The 13,520-nt window shown below is 44.7% G+C and overlaps 1 protein-coding gene across 1 annotated transcript in view; it reads left to right on the top strand.

Annotated features, from left to right (window-relative positions):
- The first annotated feature begins 1,885 nt into the window (after positions 1–1,885).
- The window catches only part of atr (ATR checkpoint kinase), an 82,724-nt gene continuing 71,089 nt past the window's right edge, over positions 1,886–13,520 (top strand). The window contains exons 1-6 of the mRNA XM_084336597.1: positions 1,886–2,006; positions 2,871–3,802; positions 6,134–6,276; positions 6,734–6,901; positions 9,512–9,678; positions 10,196–10,333. Of these exons, the coding sequence (XP_084192723.1) occupies positions 1,946–2,006; positions 2,871–3,802; positions 6,134–6,276; positions 6,734–6,901; positions 9,512–9,678; positions 10,196–10,333 (1,609 nt within the window). The 5' untranslated portion in view covers positions 1,886–1,945. The remainder of the gene's footprint in view (positions 2,007–2,870; positions 3,803–6,133; positions 6,277–6,733; positions 6,902–9,511; positions 9,679–10,195; positions 10,334–13,520) is intronic.

The raw sequence follows: 13,520 nt of genomic DNA, 5'->3' as shown, positions 1-13,520 counted from the left end.
GTTGCCTAAGGTTAAATTAAGGATATACCATAGATTGCCAGCGCTATTTGTCTATGGAGAAAGTCCCCTTCTTTGCAGGGCTATAACTTTTTAACTTCTATTGCTACATTGCCATTATTAGGGCCCATTCAAAGTCCTATATGTATTGTGCATTGTGTAGCAACGTTAAACTTTTTCATTCACATATTCATAGTAAAGTATGGTCTAATGTATAAGTATGTTTTCATCTCTTTCTGCAGCTTTCTCCAGAACGTGATATATAGCCCCAAATGCATTATATTGATGATGAAATACAGTTTGATGGCAATCAGCGCGATATAAAAAATTCCAACTAGACGTACTTCTAGAAGTTACTACACGTCATCTGATGTTGACCGGATGGGCGAGGGGGCGTTTATAATTCCGTGGGCAGCGTTATACCAATCATCTAATGTGGGTCAAATGTTGATAATATCAGTTATTATCGAAGACGGTAACGTTACACGCTGAAACTCACCCCAGTCTCCGCGCGCCGTTGGGCGATCATCGTCGAGTAGAAATTTTATCATTATGGGATATATTATTACCCGGTCCATCTCCAGCTTGTATAATGGTATATACGTCCAAATCATGTTGTTTATCGAGTTATTGGCAATCGATCGCTATGTAGTGTGACGAGCTAGAGTCACAGGACATGTACCGAGTGGCCGGAAGCAATACGGACGTCTAGCAAAACCTCTACTGCGCTTCCTGTTAAGCGGTTGCGCCGATCGGCCACCAGATGGCGCTCCTGAACCGCCAGAGAGCTCAGTGGGTCCTGCTGGTGGATCTCAGGCCAGCGGAGGGACATTATGAATCCGATCGCAGATTTTTGAAATATTGATATAAGGACGCTGTACAGCGTCCCCCGGCAACTTTAGCATGGCCAGCAAAGACGTGAGAAGACGTGTCCCGGCACCCAAAGTGTTAATTCATTCATGCACACTTTTTTAACACTTGCAGTGCCAACGCAGCCGAATACAACCAGGCGGTGCAGAAGCCCCGACAGATTCTCTGTCAGTTCATTGACGGGATTCTGGATGTCGGTGAGTCTTGTTACTTTCACGCCAGAGCGAATGAATGAATGAATGAATGAGAACTTTATTTAACAGATTGCAGAATGGGTACAAACAATACAGTACGGCTCAATACACACAATTGTTAAGTTAAGGGGATGCAGACCAGAGAAATGAGTTTGTCTTGTTTACATCAGGGTCCCACATTTTCAATTCATAGTGACATTTATGACATACACAACATGCATGACATCATGACATTTATGGCATAGGGACATAAATGACATATAACAGGTATGTAGTACTGTTACATTTGTGACATATGATATGCAAATATACAGTACTGTTACGCATAGATCATGACAGACTCCAGTGGCTGTGTTAAGACGACACAACTAATCAAAATAAAAGTCGTGTCTTCATTACAGTTGTCTATAATAATTTAGTTTATCCTAGTAATCACAGTATCTCAAAGATGTACTCCCGCTCAATGACTGTATGCAACACTAACCCATCCATTCCACATTCATTGCACACACATCCACATGCACACACTCACTTTAAACATTCACCTTTAACATTCACTTTAACACTACAACACATTGTAAGATTTGCACTGCATTTTGTACATTTTTAGTTTTGTATATTGTATGTTTTCTTGTATAGTGTTTGGTCTTTATTCTTTTACTTTTTACTGTATGAAGCACAATCTCAGGAGGCTCATACAGAACCAAGCATTTCACTGTAATGTACCTTTATATGTGACCAATAAAACAACTTCAACTTGAACTCTGTTGTTGCTCGTGTGTGTTCTTCCAGTGGTGCAGGGGCTGAAGAAGAAGTCCAGCTTCCAGGACGAATGTGGCTTCCAGCTAGACTTCGTTAAGTACTTAATAACGGCTTCCCCTCTGATGTTCGTCAACCCCGCCTGTCCGCCTGCTGAGTACACGGACACCGCGCTGGGTTGTTCACGTGAGACCTCTACCTTCATAAGATGCAACACTTTTAATTATGTGCACTGCAGCTTTCAAAGTATTGGAAGATACAGTAAGAGATGTGCACCGACATACAATTTACATTTAGTCATTTAGCTGAACGCTTTTATCCAAAGCGACTTACAAGTTCTGTGCAACAGTCAGCAGGAAAGGTACAACTCTTTCAGCTGAGTAACAATGTTCATCAAACAGTGTTGAAACGTGGGTGTTGCAGTGTTCAGTGCATAGTAGTAGAGAGACATATTAGTAGTATAGTAGGTAGTAAAGAAATTATTTAGTAGCAAAGTGCATGATGGTAAAAGACGGTACGAAGGTTGGTGTACACAGTATATATATTTACATTTACAATTAGTCATTTAGCTGACGCTTTTATCCAAAGCGACTTACAAGTTCTGTACGACAAGTCATCAGGAAGGGCACAACTCTTATCAGCTGAGTAACAATGTTCATCAAAGTGTTGAGTGCTACAGTGTAGGTTAGTTTATTAGGACAAGTGCATGACAGTATGGTTCGTTTTTATTTTTTCATTTCAGATATTGGTTGAAGATATATAGTATATATATATTTAAAAGATTTTCATTCACATACAAGTGCATATGAACTCATTGTGTTATGAAAAAAAACGAAAGAAAAAAATGTATAATCACTTCTAAAGAGTAACTGACTTGAGGTTTGAAGCACTAAGAGCTGTGCTAGTCGTCTCATCCTCATAGGGCTTCAGGACCAATCTGTGAAAGTTCTGCAAATTAATCTGTCAAGAAGGACCTTCTAAAATCTACTGCTTAGTACATTTGTGAATATTATTCCTAAGGAGAATGTCTTCGTCTCTCTGTCTCTGTAGACTTCAGCAGGTGGGTGGTGGCACGGTTGCTGATGCTGGCCGCGGCTCCAGACTGTGACGTCCTCCAGGCCCGGGTCTCCGCCGTGCTCTGCTCCCTGCTGCACCTGCACCGAGTCAGAGCGCCGGTCATCTTCCGCTCCCTCACAGAGGAGCTGCTCACGTTGACTCAGGACCTCGGCGACGTCCTCTCCAGCCACGTCTCCGCATCGGGAGGACCGCCACAACCAGCGGGCGGTCGAACCGACAACCCCCGGTGGCCCGTGATGCTCGAGTCCTTCTCCCTCTCCCCCGACGTCGCCTCCGTTTACCTCACTCCCTCCCCCCTCCTGCTCTCCTCTCCCGTCACCGCGGAGACGCTGGCCGCCGTGACACTGGGTGTCCTGACCGACGCCCTGAGGGGAGTGGTCTCTCGGTGCGACGTGGGCGTGGCCTGGGAAGTGGCTTGCGCCTTCCTGGCCATCGGCGATGCCAAGCTGAGGAAGATCTCCATGGTGATGCTGAGGCGATTGGTGGAGCTGGGAGGGTTCCCCGAGAGGCAGAGCCAGGGTTTTTTCGCCGCCTACCTGCGTTTGTTGGACATGCACTCTCACGCGCACACCGCGGATGCACACGCCCCCAAGCGCCTAGACGAGCCGTACGAGGGGGAGCTGCTCAGTCTGACCCGCTGCGTGTTCCGGTCCACAGGGGACTCGAACCTGCGTACGCCGCGGTTTGAGCCTGTCCTCCTGGCACAGCTGTTGGAGTGTGTGTGCACTCTGGGAGGTGCGAGCCTGAGGCTAGGGTCGGAGGTCGCCCGGTCTCTGTGCCTCCTCTTCAGCTTCCTGCTCTCCCTCACCCTGGGCTACGAGAGCCCTGCCTCGCTGAGGAGACTGAGAGTGACTGAGGTCTGCAGGAGCCTCACGCGCACCATCGGAACAGAGAACCTGGCGGAGGTAAGATGCGACACTAGATGAGATGAGATATTCCTTTATTGATCCGCTTGGGGAAATTCAGGCATCATAGCAGCATGGGGGAGGGGAGGTACAGGTATGGGCAGGGTAATAGTAGAAGACATAAATATATAGGCAATAAAACTATAGTACAGTCAAAATAAGCAGTATAACAATATAATTTACTCTCAATATACGCATATGAGCAAGTAGTGTAATCAAAGGTGCAGATGAGGGTCTGTGTATTATATTATACTTTACAATAAATATTAGGGGTGTAACGATGCAACCTCACAACGATTAAATTAGATTACGTGTCCTCAGGCAACGATTCAATGCATCATGAAATCTCTTCATTTGACCACGATTCGATTCGATAAATTTTCCATCAGTTAATTCCCCAAAAATGGTTGAATACACAAATGTGGCTGGGGGAACTGATTCACTCAGCATGAATGGACTATAGGTCAATAAAAACAATAATTTTTTTTAAATTAATTTCGATTATAATCGATTCTAACATTTTCTAATTGATGCAGTTGAATCGTCACTTTAAAATCGATGCATCGTTACACCCCTAATAAATATGGTCAATAACACTTAGAATATGAATATATACGATGAGTAGGGTAAGTAAAGTATACAGTATACACAGATGCAGTATACACAAGGTACCCTAACTAGCATGATATATGTTATACGTTGTAGTCCGTGCAGGTAAGGTGGTAAGAGTCAGAGTCAGACACATTTCTCCAGCGGCTGGCAGCGGTCCCTGCCCACTGTTGTGGAGCCTGATGGCCGCCGGTACAAAGGACTGGCCGAGGCGGTTTAGTGGTGTGTCGGGGGGGGGGGGGGGGGGGTGGGGGGGGGGGGGGGGGGTTGACTGGGTCATTTTGTAACGGTAGCTAACGTTAGCTCAGGGAGACGCCGTCCTCCCGTCCCACTACTAGACTAGACTGTCACTAGACCCGTGTTTACATGCGTGCGGGAGGGGCTGGAGGGAGGAGCAGACGCCGCACCACTGTGTGGGAGTGAGTGTGTGCAGCTCCCGGTGTCTGAGACAGAACTCAGCGAGTGAGATCGGTTTTGACGATCGGCGAAAATAAAGCATTATCACCGATCACCGATCGCATATTTATACTGATTATCGGCCGATAACGATCGTTGGCTGATCGATCGGGGCATCCCTAGTTCAAACTGCTGCGGTCAGGCAAGCGCCTCCACATTTATGCAGTGAAAACAGAGACTCAGACTCAGCCTCTTCCCCCAGGCCATCGGAACACTTAGGGCTGGGCGATATGGAAAAAAATCATATCGCGATAACGATATGATAATGTTATCATATTTCTCTATATCGATAATTATCGAATTGTTATAAGTATTAAATTTTTTTTTCTTTTTTTTTAAACAACAGATGTATGTTTATTTTTCAGCAATTCTTTGTCATTGCCGCCATCTTTAGTGTTACATCCCCTCACACTCCAGTTCTCAGGCTGCAGCTGGTTTAAAAGCTAAAGTAAACTGGCTTCTCTGCTGGCTGTGGCTCCAGGGGAGTTGAACAGTTCTGGCTCTGCTAGTTTATTTTCGATCTTTTGGCGCTTTTTTAGTGGACAAACCACCGTGACTGGAGTCTAGTTCTGCTAGCACATATAGCCTACTGTGTACAGACGGTTTCAAACTGTATTTTAAATTAGAAAGCAAACAAAATAAATGGACAAGAGAAAAATAAATCTCAATTTGGTCAGTATTGTCATTTGGACAAGCAAAGCCATTACTTTAAGTTGCAGGCAAGAAAGACAAGTCTGTCCACTGTCTCTGGTTTTAAAACTGCCCTGTTGCAGGTAAAAAAAAAAGAAAAAAAAAACGATTTTTCGATTTTTTTTAAATTTCGATATTCGATATCGATTATTAAAATATATCACGATATTTATCGTTATCGTTATATCGCCCAGCCCTAGGAACACTCATCTCTCCACATACAAGCACACATGAGCACACATGAACACACACACACGCACACGCACACACTACACTTCCTCCCTTACTCTCCCACACACCCTACATACTGTACATAACACTACAAAAAGGCAACTTACCTTAAAAAAACAACTGTATATATCTTTACAATATTCTGAACCCACTGTATATTTGTATATTATTACTTATTACCTTTTACTTCTTACGTTTAGCATTGTATTTGATTCCTGTGCCTTTTTTTTTTTTGCACAATCTAGGTGGGCATGGCCACCTACATTTCACTACATGTCTTGTGTATGTATGTGACAAATAAAACTCTTGAAAGTTAAGAATTCTCTTGTCGTTTGTGTTTTCCAGTGTGCGGAGGGGTTTCTCCACATTGCGCTGAAGGCTGAGGTTGCTATGGTGACACAGGTGCAGGAGGAGGGAGAGACGGTTGCTAAGAGACCCTGCGTACCTGTCACCCCCTCAGTCAGCAAGATCAAGAAAACCCAGGCCATGTGAGTGCAGAAATATTTTATAACACCTTGTAGTGTGTGTGTGTGTGTGTGTGTGTGTGTGTGTGTGTGTGTGTGTGTGGTTGAATGTCCTCTTCCTTCCCACCATCATCTGGAAGCGGAATCTGCTGTGGGAGGAGTTTTTGGCTCCTGTGTCCGTGTGTGTGTGTTTCTGACTTTGCTTAAAATCAGGGACACACTTCAGACTAAAGACCAGCTGATTGGGAACGGCTTGTCCAATTTGGCACCGTCCCCAATTTGGAAAAAGCTGATTTTTGTTAGGTTAACCCTTTCACTGCCACGCAACAGAAGGTTAACCCTTTACTATCACACAACCGACGGTCGCCGTGAAAGGGTTAACCGTTTGGTAGTGCGGCAGTGAAAGGGTTATGGTTAGGGGCTATAAGGAATGAATCTGAGTCAATGCAATGCAAGTACAATTGTGTGTGTGTGTGTGTAGGGAGATGGACATGCGTGTGCGTAGCGAGGTGTGGGCGTCGGTGAGCAGCCGGCTGGATGAGATACTGACCTCCCTGAACTCTGAGCCCCAGACCCTCCAGACAGTCAATGGTCTGGAAGGACTGGTTCTCATCCTCAACCTGGCAGCTCTCTGCTCCTCTCCTACCAGGTAACACACACACACACACACACACACACACACACACACACACACACACACACTCTGCTCCTGTCCTACCAGGTAACACACACACATACTGCTCCTGTCCTACCAGGTAACACACACACATACTGCTCCTGTCCTACCAGGTAACACACACACACTGCTCCTGTCCTACCAGGTAACACACACACACACACACACACACACTCTGCTGCTGTCCTACCAGCAGGGAACAAAATAAGCAAACGCCAATGGCGTGTAGATTTCCTCTTTGGCTGGTAAATTACAGAGGCTACTCAGCCACTCTGGCGTGTACAAATATTGGGAGCCATATGAGCATATTAGAGTATTCTATAAGTGCTATACAGTGCGAGCATTTCACTCGCATTTACCCCTAAAAATAGATTTGTGCGAACCGGAAAAATCATTTAGGAGCACAGTGTGCAAGTAATAGTCTTGTGTGTAGTGGCCGTGTCAACTGCTCAATTGTCATTTCATAATAGACACGGAGCAGCGTGGACCAGCTCTGTAACAACTCATCTCGAGTCTGCTTCTATGTGCAACGAAAACTCCGCGAGCAGCGGTTCCAATGGTCTAACATGCTTTGCATCCTCGCCAGTCCTGTATACCCACGTCGCGCTAAAAACATTAACTACTGTAATGTTATCTGCTAACTGAGTACTCCAACTAAGCTAACCTGCTAACGCTAACTACTGCTAACGCTAATCACTGAGAACGCTCAAAGGCATAGTGAGGGAAGGGGGGCTGAGAATCTCTGTTTCTCTCTGTGTCTCTGTGTCTCTCTGTGTGTGTGTGTCTCTCCCTCTCCCTACATCTCTCCTGAACCTATTTCATTCAAAAGGAAGATATTGATGGACAGTACCTATAGTATATAGCTCAGTAGCTCTAACAGAATCATTATATTAATTCCTATATATTAACTATTATTCAATAGCGTTTAAATTATAATGAACTAAATAATTGTATAAAGAATTTTCCATGTTCTGTCATCTAATAATATATTCCATTACCTTTCCTTTCTGTATCAAAGTCAAAATGTTGGTATCGTGACAACACTACAACATACAAAAGCAGCTTGACAACCGATATCCTTTGCGTCTAGTATGAATGAATGACTTTTATTTATATAGCACCCTTCACAGCACGAATGCACAGGGTGCTTTACACTACAGCTTAATATAAAAACACAATAAAAACAAAATCAGAAATAAATGACAACAACAACAAACAGCAGTTAAAAACAGTGAAACCAGATAGAAAAAGTAGAATAAAAGAATTTGGATAAAATCATGAGTCACTAATTAAAACAAACTATAGAACAGTGAGGACAAGAAAAAAAGTGCCTATGCATGACCAAAAGCCTGTCTGAACAAATGTGTTGTCATAGTAGGCATAGGCATGGGCCAATGTGTGATTTTGGTGGTATGGTATGTGCTATTTGCACAGATGTTTATCCCTCAGTATGCACACGCACAGTATAATATGGTGGATCCCTCATCACAGGGTGCTGTGTGGCTCTGTGACCTGGTGGATCCCTCATCACAGAGTGCCGTGTGGCTCTGTGACCTGGTGGATCCCTCATCACAGAGTGCTGTGTGGCTCTGTGACCTGGTGGATCCCTCATCACAGAGTGCTGTGTGGCTCTGTGACCTGGTGGATCCCTCATCACAGAGTGCTGTGTGGCTCTGTGACCTGGTGGATCCCTCATCACAGAGTGCTGTGTGGCTCTGTGACCTGGTGGATCCCTCATCACAGAGTGCTGTGTGGCTCTGTGACCTGGTGGATCCCTCATCACAGAGTGCTGTGTGGCTCTGTGACCTGGTGGATCCCTCATCACAGAGTGCTGTGTGGCTCTGTGACCTGGTGGATCCCTCATCACAGAGTGCTGTGTGGCTCTGTGACCTGGTGGATCCCTCATCACAGAGTGCTGTGTGGCTCTGTGACCTGGTGGATCCCTCATCACAGAGTGCCGTGTGGCTCTGTGACCTGGTGGATCCCTCATCACAGAGTGCCGTGTGGCTCTGTGACCTGGTGGATCCCTCATCACAGAGTGCTGTGTGGCTCTGTGACCTGGTGGATCCCTCATCACAGAGTGCTGTGTGGCTCTGTGACCTGGTGGATCCCTCATCACAGAGTGCCGTGTGGCTCTGTGACCCGGTGGATCCCTCATCACAGAGTGCTGTGTGGCTCTGTGACCCGGTGGATCCCTCATCACAGAGTGCTGTGTGGCCCTGTGACCTGGTGGATCCCTCATCACAGAGTGCTGTGTGGCCCTGTGACCTGGTGGATCCCTCATCACAGAGTGCTGTGTGGCTCTGTGACCTGGTGGATCCCTCATCACAGAGTGCTGTGTGGCTCTGTGACCTGGTGGATCCCTCATCACAGAGTGCTGTGTGGCCCTGTGACCTGGTGGATCCCTCATCACAGAGTGCTGTGTGGCCCTGTGACCTGGTGGATCCCTCATCACAGAGTGCTGTGTGGCTCTGTGACCTGGTGGATCCCTCATCACAGAGTGCCGTGTGGCTCTGTGACCTGGTGGATCCCTCATCATCACTCCTTCTCTGTCCCTCTCTGTCTCTCTCCTCCTTGGCTCAGTCCATCTCCTCTGCGCTGGGTGCCCGTTGAGACTCTGGGCCGGTCCTTGAATAGCTGTCAATCAATATTAGAAGGAGGGGCTAATCCAGACACAGGCCGTGACGCCCACATTAAGTCTGCATATCGGCTCACTGTCCGGGTCCTGGACTCCATCCTTTACCTGACCAGTAAGAACGCACACACACACACACACACTTTTTGTAGTGTATATGGTATATAGTGTACAGTATATGTCTCTTCTATGTACTGATCTTCGATTAATGTAATGTGAAAAATCTATGTATGCTATGTATGTTATTAGTTCTAAGGCCATGTGCAGCTGCAGCACTGCCTGGTCAATTCTGTTGTTTTTAAACGTGCTTCTGCTTCCTAAATAAAGTTGACTTGACTAGTTGAGTAGAGACGAGACAAACTCACCAGCCACAGAAAACATTCTCCAGCTGATGTGACGTTGTTTCTCTTTCTGTTGTTTGTGTGTGTCTGTGTGTGTGTGTGTGTGTGTTGTGTGTCTGTGTGTGTCTCTTGTGTGTCTGTGTGTCTCTCTGTGTGCGTGTGTCTCTCTCTCTCTGTGTCTCTGTGTGTGTGTGTGTGCGTGTGTCTCTCTCTCTGTGTATGCGTGCATGTGTGTCTCTGTGTGTGTGTGTCTCTGTGTGTGTGTCTCTGTGTGTGTGTGTGTGTGTGCAGTGAGCAGCCAGGGGGAGGAGGGGCTCCAGAGGCGAGTGTGTTCCCTGCTGTCTCTCCCCTGGGTGTCTGAACACAGTCCGAGCTCAGGCCTCCCCTCCAGCCTGCCAGCTCTGGCTCAGAGACTGGGCTCCTGCTACTGTGAGTCTCAAACCCTGCCCTCATACCGTCTTTATTCATGTACCACAAGTTCAACTAACATATCTGATTAGTAGGGCTGTAACGGTACACTTATCCGTACCGAACCGTGCACTGTGTACTAGGGTTGCACGATTTTGCGAAATAATCTAATTGCGATTTTTCGGACAGATATTGCGATTACATTTGCGATTATAATTTTTTTTAAGCAGCCCCACAGACGTTTATTGTAAAATGCGGCTTGCATCTGGCCTACGCGGTGGGTCTGTTCGGGACACCGAGTCTGAAAATGTTTCTTTTTACCTCGGTACCGGTACGGTACCCAACGGTACCTTTTTTTCTGTACTTTACTCTCCCTCTCTGAAGTAAACTTCACAACACACAATCTAAAACCCCTTACCTCCCTCTCCCAAACTGTTCCTACAACAAATTTGTTTATGTTGCATGATCATGTATATTTATTTTGTATTATATATTTTTTTGTGTTTAAATATCAACATTATCTGGCAATCCTCAGCAAATACTATCAAACTCCTCTGATGTCAGACCAGATATGAGATGCGTGCACACACACACACACACACGCACACACAGAAAAGGAGAATGGCTTAAATTATCTTAGAATACTTCAGCTAATGAAGTTAAATGTTTATTATCATCAACTATCCAGTTCGTTTTTATAGTGCAACGTTTTTCTACTTTTCTACATTAATTGAACCAGTAGAGAGAGAGATAGCCCCCCCCTCCCCCCCCCCCCCCCGAGCCCCGCTCCCCCCCACCCTTTCCTTACTCAGCTCAGATGTTTTCTCTGTCTTGAGCAGGGTTAGCTAGGAACAGCTTTCTCAAGCTTCGCACCTTGGGCATGGAATGGGCTACAGGACCATTATCCACTTAGACACCCCGGTCTCTCTTGGTGAATTTAAATCTGTATTACATAACTTCCTACAAGAAGAATGCTGCTGCTTTCTGTAGTCGGGTCCCAACTGCAAAATTACTGTATTACCCTGTATTATACACTTTTACTATCATAGACTATTCTGCTTTGTATTTTTGTGTTTACATGTGATGTATTGTATATTGTATACATGCACATTTATTATGTTCTTGTGTGATGTATCGCACATTTTATTGCTGTGTGATGTATTGCAAATGTTATTGCTGTCATCTTGGCCAGGTCTCCCTTGCAAAGGAGATCTTGTATCTCAATGGGACTTCCTGGTTAAATTTTTATTTTTTATTTAATTAAAAAAAAAAAAATTAATTGCAGGCGTGGCGATTTGATAATTGCATCATTCCAAATCGCGATTTCGATAAAAAAACGATTAATCGTGCAGCCCTACTGTGTACCGAACGAACTGTACGTTAAAAACCACAAACTTATTTTTCCGTGCAGAATTTAATTCAAAACTCCAAATTCACCCCTTCCCAAAATATGTTTGTAACACAACAGGGTCATTACTGAAAATGTTCATAATTTTCTTGTTCGCCAAATAACACACACACAAATCAAATCAAATTTATTTGTTAGGCCCGACAACACATGTTAATGTCCGCATGGGCCAGACACGTCTTCTTTAAACAAGTCAAGAAGAAACATCACAATAAATCAAAAACAAAGACAAAAATACCAGAAAATCCTAAATAGAATGTAAAATAAATAAATTAAATGAATGCAACACTCCCAGGCATACCCCACGCGAAGGGAAGGAAAAACTCACAAAAAACCTAGCAATAAGAGAAAAGCACCACAGGCAATGTGGAGGGTAGAAACCTTAGAAGGGCCGTTCAAGGGGGGATCTCCCTTCTTAGATGTCGGATAGTAGTGTTGCTATAAAACAAACCTCCCTCCGCTGCTCGGGGTCTGTGTGTAGCTCAAGGCTGACTTACGTCACTGAACTAATTTGGCAAGAGCTCAGGAGAAGAGAGTCTTGCCAAGTTTCTCTCTTGCATTAAAATAACGAAAGCTTGCCTGGTTGGTGCCTCTTGGTAGCAAATCGGAAGCCACGTTAATTGAGACGGACACAGAGGGCTGAAAGCACGGGATTCAAGGCAGAAAAGGATAAGGCTCTAAATGAAGCGTGGAGTGGAGAAAACAAAATCCCTGATACGATGGGGTTCATTAAAGGATAACTTAGCTATTTTACACACAAACTTTATTCCACGCGACCTTCACTCGCAGCTGATCAGAGAGAAAAAAACGCACACCATACTTTTGCTGAGCTCCTCTCCTGTCGAGCTGCTGCTGTGTTTAAATCCAAAATAAATCCACTGCCATTGTTGTGTAACATGTCATCTCTTCTCTAGAGTCTTCTTTCTCTGCCTCACGTGAAGTTAAATCTACTCTAGAAGTGAAACTGAAACTGAAAGCATACACCGGTGGGGGTGGGGGCTGGTGGGGGCAGTAGGCAATTTACTCAGTGGATGCCTGAACACAGAATGACACTGGTATCACTGACTACCGTGCCAAGCCTAGGTGGAACTAAGTATAACTTAATAAGATAATTATATTTAATAATATTAATTATAAATATTTTCTTCCTCTTGTACCGAACCGTGACCCCAAAACCGAGGTACGTACCGAACCGTGGCTTCTGTATACCGTTACACCCTGATTAGCACTATCACTCAGTAGTACTACTTTGTATATTGTATACCAAGTTTAATCACCTGTACATTACTGTTGCACTTTACTGTTACATTTGCACTCTGGTTGGATGCCAAACTTATTTTCTTGTACTGTACTTGTGCTGTATGATGACAATACATTTTAATCTAAACTGTTGCTTCCCTCTGACGAACTTGAGATAGGTACATTTTGCGCACATGAACCATGTAAAACATTCACTTCAAGTAAAAAAATGTGAACTTGAACAAGATTGGAGTTACAAGGTTTTCACCTGACAATGAAACAAACAGTGCGCGTGGCCGGGCACACCGAGTCCAACTTCAGAGCGGGCGAAAGTGCACGGAGGAAGGCACATTTACATTGGAACAGCTGTTAATGCCTAGTCTATTGTGAAGTCAGTCCCCGTTTGAAGATTTTTTTTAAAGATTTCCAGTTCCAGTGTTCTATTGTCTATTTTGCATGTATAACCAGTTATTATATAATTAATTAGAATGTTAGAATTCATTTTAGAATGATGATCATCAGTGTGACTGTACTCCTGAAAAAGTATAGTAATATGGTTTA

This window comes from Notolepis coatsorum (genome assembly GCF_963971535.1).
Source record: "Notolepis coatsorum genome assembly, chromosome: 2".
In the NCBI taxonomy this organism is placed as follows: domain Eukaryota; kingdom Metazoa; phylum Chordata; class Actinopteri; order Aulopiformes; family Paralepididae; genus Notolepis; species Notolepis coatsorum.
This window is presented reverse-complemented; position numbering and strand designations above follow the sequence as displayed.